This window comes from Melozone crissalis, unplaced genomic scaffold (genome assembly GCF_028551555.1).
Source record: "Melozone crissalis strain CALT ecotype California unplaced genomic scaffold, PUWL_Pcris_2 ptg000106l_1, whole genome shotgun sequence".
In the NCBI taxonomy this organism is placed as follows: Eukaryota; Metazoa; Chordata; class Aves; order Passeriformes; family Passerellidae; genus Melozone; species Melozone crissalis.
This window is the reverse complement of record NW_026535883.1, coordinates 5,145,292-5,161,199: the sequence shown is the minus strand read 5'-3', so window position 1 is coordinate 5,161,199 and position 15,908 is coordinate 5,145,292. Positions and strand designations below refer to the sequence as shown.

The 15,908-nt window shown below is 38.3% G+C and overlaps 1 protein-coding gene across 1 annotated transcript in view; it reads right to left on the bottom strand.

Annotated features, from left to right (window-relative positions):
- PREP (prolyl endopeptidase) overlaps nucleotides 1-15,908 on the bottom strand; it is an 87,788-nt gene that overhangs the window by 61,768 nt on the left and 10,112 nt on the right. Inside the window, exons 5-7 of the mRNA XM_054291784.1 lie at nucleotides 13,963-14,172; nucleotides 12,603-12,724; nucleotides 4,054-4,159 (exon numbers count right to left, since the gene is read on the bottom strand). Of these exons, the coding sequence (XP_054147759.1) occupies nucleotides 4,054-4,159; nucleotides 12,603-12,724; nucleotides 13,963-14,172 (438 nt within the window). The remainder of the gene's footprint in view (nucleotides 1-4,053; nucleotides 4,160-12,602; nucleotides 12,725-13,962; nucleotides 14,173-15,908) is intronic.

Here is a 15,908-nt window from a genome sequence, read left to right as displayed (position 1 = left end):
ATAAGGTGTTAAAAACAAAAGTAACTAAGAATTCAATGGTCATTTCCAGCTTTCAGTTGCAAAATCAGACTTATTTGCACCTCTGTCTTCAGCAACCGTCTCCAGGATGCAAAAGCATTTTGACTGAATTAAGCAGAGCCTCTCCAATATTATTTCACTACTTCTTTATGGTTACTAAATTGAAGCTTCACTGTAAAATCACTCTATCCTTAAAACAGCATCTATATCAGATGTGTTATCTGCTAGATCCTAGACTACCTACAATAACATCCATTTTCTTTCATTTTTCAGCTTTCCTCATTTCCCCTTTGCCAGTCAGTACAATTTCTGAAATAACCAGTACTCACTCAGGCAGTCCTGAAACTAGTTCTCTTTTTTTTTCTGACAGCTTCTTCACAAACATCTGTGTCTTAATCAGTTCATTTTCTCTCTCCCCTCAACTTCGTACTTTTTTTCATATTTCCTGCTTTAATTTTTTCAAGTTGCTTTCAGTTTTGAGGTATTTCTTTTTTCCTTTTCTCCCTTTAATCTTAGAAGCATGTGAGCTACAAGCCACTTTTTGCAATCAGTACAGGGGCCCAAATCTGTCCAGAGAGATACTTGTATTTCACATGGACTGAATCATCCTGAGGGAGCACAGGAGAGCAGGAGCCTCAGCTAATGGTCTAAACAGGTACATTCAGTCCATCACCTCATCACACCTGCAGTCTGGAGGTGATGCTCACTTTATCTCCAACACAGAATTTGGCAGCAAGCAGCAGAGTCCTTCATTACAGCACAAGGTAAGAAAATTCATTAATTATCTCATCCACTTTGGATCTCAAAGCAGTCAGTGATGTAACAGCTGTTGGATGAACATGTGGCTTAGACTAACTTAGCCTTGTTATTACATACCCAATAGCTCATTCAAGGAGATGGATTTACAAATTTAAAACCTAACAGAATTACTCCACTTGTCCAACCTATGGGTCCTTTAAATCATACACCTCCCTATCAGCCAATATTACTTGCCTACAATATTACAATCCATTTCCCCATTTATTTAACACTCTTCCCTGTCAGACTTTATTTCAACTCTGAGAGCATACTTGTCTAACACACTATGAATTGGTCTATGACTTACAGATGGCACTTCTGAGAAAAATCAATATAAAACCCAGGTTGTTTAAGGAGCTCTACAGAAATGCAGCTATTCTTATAACTGTTCCTTCTAATCCACAGATGGGTTCTGAAACTTCATCATCTCAGGTCACCACAACCTTCCAGTGATGACAAAGCCCTGCTGAACACCATAATGATCCAAATAAACAGATGTACAGGAAGGGTGCATCCTAAAAGTCCTCTTAAGTGAGTACAACACACAGACAGAGTCGTGTATGCAACAAAGAGACACAAGTCTCTGAACACTGGAAACAGCAGAATCTAGTGGTGTATGGGTTTGTATAAAGTCATTTGACATTCCAACTTAATTATATTAAGATTCAGCATAAACAGAGTGTCATCCAAGAATTCACACAGGAGAGAGCTATTATGAATATCAAAGTTGGAAGACAAATCTTCATTGACTTTCATATCTCTGAGAATCCACAGGGGAGAGAACTTTGACTGAAAGTGGCTCAAGTCTAAGATGATAAAAATTTCTTCCAAAGCATTCTCCACATCTCAGGAATCCATAAGGGTGTTCATTTGAGTGAGTCTTCAAGGTATAACAAGATTAAATTTATGCCACAAGCTTATGGTCTCACATCTGCCTGGCCAGCTGACCTTCCACACATTCTTGTGAGGGTTGGACCACTGGAACTTCTGCTTTTCCATTACCACTGATTGCATTTGGGAGCCAACACTTCCAAAAGCAAAGTGGGATTAAGCATCTCTTATTTCCACAGAAAGCAGGCGGTAAATAAGGAACAGGAGACATTTATCCATACACATTCAAGAGAAAAATCGATGATTTGGAAGCAATTCTAGGTTACCCCATTCAGAACTATTGCCACACTGTTGTCCACTGGATTAAGCAAGGCAAAGGGATCCTTGCAGGTTAGATAACCCAGTAAGCAGAGCTTTAAACCAGAAAAAACAGGAGAAAGTGATTCCTCAACAAGTAAGGAAGATGTGGATGGGGTAGGCAAGGCAAGGGCCTGGGTGGTAAGAATGAAAGAGACACAGCAACCCACAAAACAGAGCTGAAGTGGAGTTTCTCCAAGCACAGGCATATGAAGAAGGAAGTGCCTGCAGAACAGCCTCATGGAGAAAGCTCTCAAACCTGTACTGAGCAATCAGCACACTTGGGTGCCTGCCTGAACTGCCTCTACACTGATGCACACAACATGGAAACAAACAGGAGGAGTTAGAGGTCCATGTGCAGTTTCTGGACTATGACCTCAGTGGGAAGATGGAGACATGGTGGGATAGCTCACAGGAATGCTGTGCTACCATGGAGAGGTAAAGGTTGTTTAGTAACGATAGGCTGGCAAGATGAGGAGGTGAGTTGTCTTTTATGTGAAATAACAGCTGGAGTTTGTGGAGTTCTGCCTTGGGACAGTCCAGGAGATGGTCGATAGCTCATAGGTTAAGATTAACAGGCAGACCAGCATGGGTACTACTGTAGTGGTATATACTACTGTGTGCTATAGAGCACATAGTAGCAGTCTACTGTATGTAGTAGCACATGCTATGGACTTCCTAAGTAGGAAGAAGTAGATGATGCCTTCTTCAGACAACTGGAAGATGACTCATGTTCACAGGCCATACTCCTTTGAGTGGGAATTCTAGCCACTGTGATGCCTTCTGTGTGGAAGGACAGTGTAATCTAGGGCTCAAGCAATCTAGAATTCTACAAGGGCTTGATAAGTTCCCAAAGTGATCATGAAGCCAAAGAAAGAAAAGTGCCCTGCCTGACCTGGTATGTACAAATAACAAAGAATTGGCTGTGCATGTGGAAGTTGCTGACAGCCTTGGCTGATGTTTGGCTGTAGACAAGTCAGTAGTAGTGTCCCCTCCTTAGCCTGAAATATGCTGTTAATAAACAAGAGAACAAGCTTCTTGAGATCCAATATTCAACAAAGAGATACTGCAGTATTTATTCTGTTTCTGAAGTTTCACCTGCAAGGACACTGTCCTTGAGCATAGCTGTGTTACCATAACAAAGTGCTGTAGTTGAGAGACTAGAGACATGAGAAAAAGCACATGTAACTCCTTTGGGATGAAGAAGCTGGTATCTGTATATAACCAACAGACTGCTAGCTTACAGAATATGCATGAGCTTATTACTTGTTGTGCATAAAAGTTTGATGCTCTCTTCAATAAACGTCTCTCTTCAAAAGGTCCCAAGTCTTCCCTGCACCGAGACAAATGGCCTGCTGCGACAAACACCTTTCAATAATCCAATACTCTGGAAATACAGAACTACCAATCAGTAAACCAGCTAACTATGCCAACAATTAGCAAGAGCCATATGGTGTAAAGTGCCATCCTTTCAGCTCATGCCATTGTGGCTACAAAGCTTCATACACAAAAGCCAAAGACCACTCCAACTAGAAGGCAAGAAAGGAGCACTTCAGGAGAGTGCATTTGAAATAGGAGTTGATACTTCTACTGTAACAACAATGGTGATACCAAATACCACTGGAGGATTTTTATTTCCTAGCACTATACACAGAAAAAAAATGTTATCTATAAGTTAGTCACTTTTTGTAAAAAAGTGCTATCAGTGCTTGAAGGAAGATAAGTGAAATTTTTAAAATACGAAAAAAGTTTCAATATGGAAAAGTATTAGTGGTGTAGAATGAAATTGAACATACACTGTACAGCTCCTTATACTATATCAACTTTTCCTTGTGACCTTTTAAACAAACTACAGAATGAAGAATGGAGTTTTTAGTCTACTGATACATAACAGAAAATGGAATGCTAGCAGTGCTTATTTTGTCTAATTTCTGCATTAAGGTGGTTAAGCAATACATGCATTTCAAGACATTTTTTTTCATTCAAACATAAAGTATTTCAAATTTTAGATTGCCTTAAAAGGAAGCAAGCTTACAAAGCAACACATACCTGATATACCCTGAGACTCCTTCTGTAGATCACAGTACCACAGTCTGTTCACTGGATCACAGCCTTCCCTGATAGACAGCAAGACATATCGACCATCATCCGACACCTGCAAGCAGTTCCAGAAAAATCAAAGACAATTCACCCTCTGGAAAAGAGAATTCCAACTTGAAAAAGTTCACACATGCAGAAAAATCTAGTGCTGCTGTTAAAAGAACAGCACAAGCTATAACCACATTATAAATTATCTGGTGAAGCTTCTTGGTTTGCTTTTGCACATGCATGTACACACGCAACAGAATTTCTGAAATGGTGTCTGCTAGTACAGAAAGTCATCAATTAATCCTTTGCAAACATACCACATTTCTTGACAAAGCTTTTGAAAGTGCAAATCCAACAAGAAAAGGCAGAAAGTAACAAGAAGTCTTAGTGTTTCCTTCTCCTGACTGAGCTGTTTCGAGCATATTCCCAAATTACCAAATTTTGATGTTTTATTAACAAAGCTGATAGAGAAGGCTGTTTATTGTTCATATTCTTATATGACCTTATCTAATGGGAATTTAAAGTCACAAAATACAAATTTGGGTTCTGGACATTTTCCACTTGGCACTATACACAGCTTCAAAACAATTGTTATATTGTAATTACTTCTTAGATATATTTCAGTTTATATTTGTAACATTTGTTATGCAAAATATCTGTAGAATGAGTTGTGCAAAATAAATTTCAAAATAATTAAGTTTTAATTATACTGCTATTCCAATAGAGCCACAATCTTAAGGACACAAGAAAGGGACCTAGTAGAATAGAAACAAATCTCAGTGTATGAAAGTTAATAAAAAAACCCCAACAACTAAACACTCCTTGAAACAAAAACAATCCCCAAATGGGTGTTTCCAAATCGTATTTTTACAGGCATTTTGTTATGATCTAATTATACCACAAAAAAAGTCCATACAGTAAAAAGCTCACAAGACAAATATAAAAGAACACCTAAGATTCCTACTGTAGCCAAAAAACCACTTCCTTATATGAAACAAAGACATCTTTAACAGGGCACCCTGCACCTAGAAACAAGTATATCCAGAAATGGAAACCAAGATTAGGTGATCTTTCTTGAAAGATACATCTTCAGTGGTCTTAGGTAAGCAATAATTGCAGGAGTAAATTTTAATTAAGAAAATTATTGCAGTATATTGCTTAAACATCTGTCCACACTTGTGAAAGCACCAAGTTCCCTTCATTTCCTCACCAACTGAAAAAACATAACAAATAATTTTAAGTTATATATAAAAATACAGATTTCAGTTACATTCAAGAGTATGACACACAAAACTCTTTTAGTCACAGTCAGAACCCACATAAATTTATTCCTTGATTCTGTGACTAAAACAGTTAAGAGAAGACTGAAACTTTACCCAAGAAAGAACAGAGATGTGCAAATTTCTGATGTTGTTGCAAGGGCAATTCAGGATCTCTGATGACAGCAAATCTGAGTACATCTAATTTTTCCTTCCATATTCCCAGCTGGACTAGTTAAGAGTTGATAGCAGTTTATGTTTAATTTGAAGTAAGAACTCCCAAAGCATCTTGCTGGTGGGATACCAATTAAGTGTGTCTCTATCACTAAAGCTATTCTTATACCAGTGAGTTCTACAACCCAAAGGATTTTGACAGAAACAGGACAAGATGGTTGACTGCAGCATGCTAAAATGTTCAGTATTATACTGCAGATTTAGACATCTACACTGCAAAGTTACAGTTTGATGAGCAATCTTGGCAGCAGCAACACCTTATGCAGTCTCCACCTCTAGCTCTTCCTACTGCTGTCATTGCTTGTGTCCATGTAAATTCATTCCCCATGTCATGCCAGAACAAGCATCCACCATTTGTGAAGTACATCAGTTCAGGGAACTGATCCAACTGATAAAATGGAATGTTCAACAACAACAAAAAAATTTAAACCTCCAAGAACCAGAAAAGAAGAAAGAATCCAGAAACACCCAAACAAGCCAAGCAAAGAATCCAGGAGGGGAAGGAGAAAGAAAAAGAAAAAATACTTAAACAATCCACAATAAAAACCAAAGAAGGATAAAAGAAGCCCCTCTGCCACATTAGTATCTCGATCAGTTCACCGTTCAATTGCACAAATGGTCAAGCTAACACACAGCACCAAACAGCTGGAAACATGAATAACAGGGGTAGAGACTGCTTAAGGCAGCTCAGATTGCAGCACTGATGAATGAGTAATCACAGCCCAAATGCCACTGACCCTACACTGTAAACAGACAAGAGTCTGGGTTTCAGGACAGCAAAAGGAAATATAGGATTTACCAACTACCATTTGAATTATTCTTACACTGCTACATCATCTTCATGAGCTGAGCTGCAATCACTGCTCTTGGCTCACAAATTTATGAACTGAAATTTCATGCTAGTACCTCACTCAAATCTCAGAGTGCATTCATGGTTCAGCATAAGGGGGACAGCTGCAATGTCAGACCCGATTTCCCACATTTAGGATGAAAAGGAAACATCTCAAAAATTTCTGAGAGTGATCTGGAATGCCAGTCAGTGCACATTTCTCTCATTAAAATAATTACTATAATTTCAAAGAACACCCACTGCTAAAAGGTAAGCTGGCTATAAAGCAATTGCACCTCTTAAAACAACATTTAGTATCTGTCAAAACAGGACAGAAGAAATCCTGTAGCCTTTCAAGTGGAGCTTTTGAAAACCTTCAGCATAACCAATGCTTTCACTGGCATAACACAGCACTAATCCCTAACTCAGCACCAGTAAAGGAAGGATTATTTCAAAGAACTGATGTTGGTATGTAGCTTTAGTTTCACTACTACTGTCATTCACTCGATTGGCAATTTTGAGTTTGTCAGACCTACTATTTCTTAAATATTTGTTGTGACCATCATTACACCACACAAACAAACACAACAGTATCACTAAGATAGCTGTACTCCTAAGTAGAGTTTTATCTAGTCTTTCAAGCATCAAAACCTTTAAATTCTCCTTTATAGCAGAGTTCTGGTTTATAGTGGAGTGTTTTCTCTGGGCTGTTTTTCTGCCTAGTGATTTCAATGCTACCTGTTCTCTCCATTTTGATGAACAGTAACCACTGCTAAGACAAACATTAAGAGAAGAACCTGTAACTTCAATATATCAATGATCAGAAAATAAAAAAAAAATATATGAAGTCTCATCAGTAAAAACAATCTAACCACTCAAATCTCATCTTTGTTACAAAATACAACTAATTCATTATACAAGCCACATAAGGAACTGCAAAGGGTCATGAGGATCCACAGCAAAAACAAAGTGAAATATTTTGTCTAGCAGCAGATTTCAGACCAAAAACTCATACATAATTGAACAAACAACAACAAAAAAGAATGAACATGAGAAAGCTGTTGGGTTTTTAGACTTCCTGGCTTTATGTATTACTCAACTAAAATGTCAATATGAGAGATATTAGAGTGCTCTACTTTCAAGTCATGTGCATACCAACAGTGAATATTAATGCAAGTTCTGTGAACACTACCTGGACAGTCACAATTGCCAGGTTCAGGATAAGGAAGAGCTCTCTATATTCAGTTCACAAACAGGGGCCCTTAGAGTATGTTGTATTCTATTAAGGCAACTACATATACACATCATTCCTTAACAGATAATAAATTAAAAGTTTTACTACCTTTGCCCTTTTTTATTATCAAGGCGGAAAAAACCTAATCACTGCATAATTTGTTTCTGCATAACAAGGTACTAAAAATAAAATAAACAAAATTCAATTATTAGATCCTATGCCTGTGTTGAGAAAAAGATAAACTCTCTTCTTAACTGGAGGCATTAACACTATGGTAATCTACAACCTGATCTGCATCAGCAGTGATTTCACAAACTACCACTCCTCATGCACTGGTGCTCTTTGCATATGAAACTGAGCAATCATCACTGCTATCTAATGCATTTCCAATGAAGCACAGCAAATGAATCATGTACAAAAAAAAAAAAAAAGAAAAAGCAAAGTTCAAAAAAATCACAGAGAGAATCAAAGCTTTCCAACAGAGCTAAAAGGTCAAATTACTAACTGTAATGTATCCAGTCATGAAAGATCAGATCATCCAGAAAAAGAAAGATGTGTGGCAATAAAGATGCAACTGTGCAATGCATGGAACTAAAAACTCACTGCATCAATAAGCTGGATTTTAACACTGCTACCATTTTCACTATATGCTATGGATGTAACAGCTTAAAACCACCCAGAGAGAGTGAATAGATTTTTTTTTTAAAATACTTATTTAGCAATGTACCCAGTCACCATAATAAAGCAGATTAATGACAGCAGTTACTTCATCAACTTTAGATATATGCTGCATGAAGACTTTTACATAACACCACTGACCCTGGATATGACTCCACTAAGAATTTACATGCAAGAAACCTTTCACTTGTTGCAGAAACGACCTCTTTTGTTATTTATGAGTATTTTTAAGATTTTTATCAGATGAACAAACGAAAATATTAAGCACAAAAATCCACAAAGCATGTTGCTTCTACAGAGAGAAAAAGAATTACTGTAAAATTTGCTAAAATATTTGGCAAGTAAAGAGCAATTACACTGTCTGAACAGCCTCAAGTGTTCTACAGATGTGCACATGTGCCTGTGCTGCGAAGATCTGCCTGCAGGATGACAAAGAACTCCCACAGTAGTCTCCTAGCCTTTCAAATTCCACTTTTATTATCTCACATTTATTAGAAAAATCAAAGCTATTTTCTTTCCCAGAATAGGAAACTCTTTTGTAAAGAGTTGTGGGTTTTGTGGGGTTTTTATGGGGGTTGTGGGGTGTTGTACTGGTTTGTTGTTTTTTTAATGAAGGGAACATACAGCTATGTTCTGATATTATCTTTGCAGCAGTGCCAGAAAATCACTGAAGCTTGCAAATAGCTCCTATCACATTTATGTTCGTGCAGTCTTTTAAGATGCTGAGGACTGGGGCACAAACTCCCTCTCACAAAGCAACCTCCTGGGACTGCCTGCACAATCCAAGCCACCTGAGGCTGCTACTCTCAGGCTGTAAAGGCGCTGCTTTGTTTTCTGTTTGCAGAGTACCAGGTTCAGAATCAATCACATTTCAGAAGCCCTAACGATGGGTGATCACAGGAATGCAAAAGTTCAGGATGAGGTCCAACAGAATCTCCTTCCTACATTCTGAGGCACAGGCCTGACACTTTATGCAGGACATGGTTATATGCAAACAACATTCTGATGTGGTCTGTCCACCCACTCCCCAGGTTAGAAAACTTGCTCTGGGCATTAATTCCCATCTCTTATTCCAGCTGGGTTTTTATTCTTGGGTTTTAGATATAATGTGCTGGTATAACAAGCACTTCTGTTCTGACCATATTTTGAGCCTCTGTCAGCTTTGGGGTTGAAGGAGCCACACCAAAGCCAGAGAGCAGGGGTTTTGACCCTACATCATCACAGCAATATGCACACACATATTTACATGCATTCTCTTTCCTAAGCCTAGCACAGAACAAAATCAGCAGCCTTTTGGGGTGACAAACATCAAACACATTTTACTGTGGCTCTCAGCTTGCTTTTGAGCAATGAAAGCATCAAAGCATCTGGAACCTGGCTATGTAAGAAATTATCAGCTCCCATAGTCCCACGTGCAGCCACAATTACCTGCCTCCTTCTTATGAGTAAAATTCTCAGGGCCTACTGCCAGGGCTGTAGGAAGACATTCATACTAGTCTACTATTCAAGATTCATCCTTGATTAAGGCAGTGTAAAGCTTTAGAAAAATTCCCAGAGCCCTGTTTTACCCAGCAGTGTGTCTCACTTGAGTGAACTGGCAATGTTTTCAGCCCTCCATGCTGCTCACTCTTCCCCAGTGGATGCTTCTGTGTTCCTGCAGTGAAACCACTATAGCCAGCACACATCTGGCACAGCCTGCTCCTCTGTGCTCTGAATTTCATGTGCAAGATCACCTCCCTGTTTTAGAACCACTGATGTTAAATGACAGCTCTAAATATAAAATGAAGAATTAAAAAAAAATTGTCAATTCAGAGACAGTAGACAGTGTTTGTTAGAAAAGATGAAAAATTGTACTTATTTCACTGCTGGCAGAATTGGGATAGGAGGGTTCCTCTCACCCACTCCTTTCTGTTCTGTTTACTTTCCTGCTGGTACCACAGGGACTTCTTGCACTACCAACTGTGAAAGACTGTTATATAACTTACTGTTTAACTTTGAGAATAACAGTCTGTCTGTGAAAGAGAGATATGTTCAGTCAGTCTGGAGAAAAAGCAAGAAAATGCCACTTAAACAGAAAAGCATGGGAAGCTCCTGTTTTCCCAGAATACCTATGACATTGCCAAGGTTTTAAAAATCTTCATACCAGACTGCCCTCTGCTGGGCTGTTATTCAATTAAATTCCATCCCTGCTCTTCACAACTCTCCCAGAAATGCTTATGCTTTTTCTAGACTAATGAAAAGATTATTTTTTTCAAAACTTACATATCTGACTTAAAAAAACAGAATTTTTTCCCTCAGAAACAATCCATTCAAGTGAAGAGCTGGAAATGCATCTGTATTTCTCTGCCAACACCATTTTCAGCACCACAGATTTTGTTTAAATCAAGCATACTTGGGGTTGGTGTTGAATGCATAAATAAGGAAAAGCACCCTGAAGCTATTTGCTTGCATATTGTCTTGTAAATATATTAAGCCGACAAAATTTTATACAACCCTCTTTGGTCCTTATGAATAACCTAGTTTCCTACCTCCATTGAGAATACACACCACTCTGACTCCCTACAGCACACCTGAGATTATTTTTTCTGAGATATCATGGCAACATTATCAATTCTGCAGTCTCTGAAGAATTTTCTTGTCAGGTGCTTTTCACTTGCAAGTGAGGTATTTCTCTTCCTTGACCCTGGTTGCAAGACCTGCAAATTCTGTTCAAACCTAGGTATGCAAGTTCAACTCTCCCTCCACCATGGAGAAAGGTTTGGTACTAGAACACCTACACTACAAATCAACTGTTTTCATGGAAGCTTATGTAAAACAATGTCTCTAGCTAGTGGGACTACTAAAGTTGGTAAAATAAAAACATTTTTTTATTTATCTGACAAAAACACATGAAAACATGCATTTTATAACATGCTGTGCTGTGCAAAGTTGTATTTTAAAACCTATAGCAGCATCTTAGTACCAAGGAAGTATATTCAGGATAGCACCAAACAGCCCTATAATTTGATTTTGACTAATGATATTTAAATTTTTCCCCCACTACTTTGTGGTCTTCCACTTTCTTAAACACTTAGAAAAAGCTGACCAGAAAACTTATTGAAATGGTCTGCAAAGAAGATTTTTGATCCATTGCACAAGGACGAAACCACATTTTGCAATTGCACTGTTTTGGTTTGGATTTTGTTGTTTGTTTTTTTTTTTAAATTGCAGAATATTTTTCTCTGACTGTTAAAAGTACCTTTGTTTTCTGTCAGCCTACAGTAAAGACAGTCCTAACATTTTCATGGGTAAATGTGTTGAAAAGTGACACAAACTGATGATCACATTTTCCAAAAGAGGTTCTTGCAAAGAAAAGTATTTGCAGGAACTGAGTACACCAAACCAGGCTAAAACCACTTCATATTCATCAGAAGTGTCAGACAAAAAAAGACACCAATATAGAAACAAAAAGTACTGATCAAACACAGTAGGCAGGAGAGTACAGAGTATTACAAGTATTCATCCACAGGGAAAACATCAGTTCCCTGATAAATAGAATGACCATCACTACATTCCAGGAGACTTCAAATAAGGGCACTCAACTGCATATTGCTAAATCTAATATGGGGAATAAAACACATTAATTGCAAAAGGTTTACTGGGATTTTGCACTATATAGTAGTAGTTCAACAAAATAAGCTTAGGAAATCAATTCCTTTTCCATTAACACAGTCTGTACCATAGGTGTGCTGATAAAACTTGTAGGGAAATTTAGAGTTCCCCAATTATACACAGAGTATTAACAGATTTTGACCTGTATATCTCCATTCCTCAATTAAGCAGAACAGATATATTTGTTTTCCAGGGAAAACATTACAAAATTAAATATAACCAAGAAAATATAATGCAGGGAATATCTAGACACTGGATATTAGAATAAACTTTTTGTGCAGGAAGTACAAGCTGGGGCTAAACACTGACCAAGAAACAAGAACAGTGACACATTGTCCATCAAATGATCTACTTTGTCTTGGAATTTGTATCAGGCAGAATGACCTCAGTGAAGAAAGAGGGTGTATGATTGTGTCATTGCAGGCTGGAGGAGTGATTTGAAGTAAATTAGGCAGTCTTATTTTCAGGAATTCTTAATCAACGATTCTTAGTTCAATTTTCAACTCCACAACACTAATAAAAAGTGTTCTTTTAACAAAATGTTTTCAAATTAATACCCACTATCAGTTGCTAGAATCTGAAAAACAGAACATGATAATGATAAGGTGCAAAATATTTACCATACCTCAGCTCCACCCATCCATTTTGGTTCATCAGGAAATTCAGCACACAGGATATCTTCTGACTGGTTAGTTCCTAATACATGATAATACAGCTTTTGATGCAGATTAGTGGAGGTCTCAGTACCTAGTGAAATGCAGATATTTAAACTAGTAAGTTCTCAAAGAAATGCAACAATCATATGAAACCCTTAGAAACTTGTGTATCCCTTTGTATATGAATGAGAAATTCAGAAGAGAGGACTAGGAATGTTCCAAGCTACAACCATTCCCCTCCAAAGAAACACCCTCCTACTAAACAAGATAAAACTTCATGCTGGAAACCTGTTTCAAAAGTAACCCTTTCCTTTTATTGTTGATAACAAATCTTCACATTTGAAGAAGGTATCACTTCAAGCTTTGCTTTCTAGAAATAAAAGTAAGCAAAGCGAAGAAAACCAAGAATCCCTGCCACTCTCTAATTACATTTTCATTTCCATATCACCCAGTGCAATTAAGGGGAGATTTACTGCTAATTTCATTCCTAGAAACCTTCATACCTCCATTTGCTTAAAATATAAAAGTGATGTATTTTAAAGCACTTATGTATGAGGTACCACTTGATTTATTTTTTTAAAAAATTTCATTCTTGTAACATTTTCCAACACTTCAACTTTTGAACTACAAACAAGAGGTAAAAAAAACCTCAACAAAACAAGGCTGGTGTCTATCTTGCCAGTCTGGCAAAATTACAGTCTTCAAAAGAAAATACAGAGGCAAAATTCTGGCTCTCTCCAGTTTAGTGAAGAGCACATCTCCAGAAGAAACTTTTCAGTAGCTCTGCCTTATAGTAAAAGCTGCTAAATTCCTTCCCCCTCGATGCTCCTCCGCAATTTATTCCACTTTGTCCAGTGCTCCTTGGATTTTGCTAGCATAAACATTTTGTTTTGCTTTGCTGTGAACCACACATGAATTAATCTGTTTGAACAAGAGAAACCTTATGCCTCACATTGCTATTCATCAGGTCAATCTCCCAAAGCAGTTTATCTATGCCCACACAAATGCATTAGGGGAAAGATCTAAGTAAGCTTCCAGCAGGCATCAAATTCTAATCAACCCCACCAACACTATGGAACCTAAGTAAATCATCCCAGAGGAAAAGAAAGGGAGCAGCAAACTTTGAGAAAAAGAGGGCCAGGCAGACAAAAAGTGATTCACACTAACTGAACATAGGCTTTTTGGTGATACAAGATAATTTGATCTCTAATTGCACAACCAATACAGCCACTTATTTTAATAAAGATTTGCAGAGCTAATTGTTGCACCAATTCAGGGCAAAAGTGATTCTGCTTCCACATAGCATGCAATTAGAATGGTTATACCTACCATCACTTTTCCCATCTTGTTGTGGGTAGCTGTTATAGAACATGCCTTTTCCATCATGGGTCCATGCCATGCAACTGAATTTAACTCTCTCCAGTATATCTGGGAGATCCTCAGGACCTTCTACTTTAATAAACTTAATAGTTATCCAATCAGAGCCACTAGAACTCAGGCCATATGCAAAGTATTCACCATCTTCACTGAATGCATAACCTAGGAAATCAGAAACAAACAAAATGAAGAGAGATTAAATTGGGATACTAGTTAAAGAAACTGCTCACCAAACAGTAAGAGGAGGTTTATTTTCTAAAAACACTGCAAGACACTACATCTGCTATCACTTAGGAGTCACATCACTTTGTCCAACTCTGTCGAATTCTCAATTAATTTGCAGATCCAAGTTTAGGCACAGATACTCAGTAAGTGTACCCATATTCAGTAACATAAGTTGTGCCAAACCAATTATGGTTTGAATCATATTTCTTCTACTGCCTGCCCTGAGCTTGGCAGGAAGAGCTAGAAAATTAAAATAGGTGGAGAACTTGAGTGAAATTTTAAGAGAAACAGTACCAAAGAAGCTAACAAAGATGCAAGTTGTATATTGAAATAGTGTAAATACCACTTAAAAATGGAGTCACTGAAAACTAGATCCTTTAAAACCCTGAAAACTGAAGTAACTGGGAAACCACTAGCATGCAAATGGTTAATTACCAGTATTCTCAGCTAAGACCTGTGATATATATTTCACTTTATCCAAATAGTGATAAGACAATAAGACAATAAAGAGCTTCCATTTTAGTTGATGAAGATCAAATTCGTGCTTGCAAATCAAGTCAAGCGAAGAGACTGAATTACCACAGCCTGTACAGACCTGAAAGCATCTACCAAAAAACAACCTCAGAAAGAGTTGCATTTCACAGACATGACAGTTTTGAGAGGCACTCAATATATTCTCTCCCAAAAGAATGTAACAGTGGCAATTCTGATTCAGAACACAATTTCATCTAGCTGTCCTCAGGAGTAACCACATAATCATGGAATGGTTTGGTTGGAAGGGATCTTAAAAATCATCTAGATCCTACCCTCCTGCTGTAGACAGGGACACCTTCCACTAGACAAAGGTTGCTCAAAGCTCTCTCTAACCTGGCCTTGAACACTTTCAGGTGTGGGAAATGCACAACTTCTCTGGGCAACCTGTACCAGTGCCTCACCACCTTCACAGTGAATAATGTTTTGATAATATCTAATCTAAACCTCTTTCAGTTAAAACCATTCTCCCTTGTCCTATCACTACATGCCCTTGCAAAAAGTCCCTCTTCAGCTTTCTTGTAGGCCCCCTTTGGATACAGGAAAGCTACCAGAGGGTCATCCCACAGCTTTCTCTTTTCCAGGCTGAATAATCTCAACTCTCTCAGCCCTTCATCATAGGTGAGGTGCTTCAGCCCTGTAATCTTTTCACGGCCCTCTTCTGGACTCCCTCCAACACCTCCTAGAATGGGGCCTACATTTAGACACAGTGCTCCAGGCAGAGTCTCACAGGAGCCCAGTGGAGGGGCAGAATCCCCTCCCTTGCCCTGCCGGCCATGCTGCTTGGGATGCAGCCCAGGATTAAATCTCTTTCTGGGCTGCAAGCTCACATGGCTGACTCACATCCAGCCTCTCACCCACCAGGACCCCCAAGTCCTTGGTAGCAAGGATGCTCTCAATCTCTTCATTCCCCAGCCTGTGCTGACACTGTGCAATGCAAGCACAAGAACAAAATGCAGGAATAAATGCAAGAACAATGCAAGCACATGTAATATTTCCCTCAAATATTCTTATCACCTCCAACCATATTTAGTTTAGCCAACTCCTTTTCCATACAGTAGTTGGCTAATACTCCTGAATGTTTCCCTTCTCCTTGATTATGTCCAGCTTGCTTTCTTCTACCACCACCATCCATTGGTAAG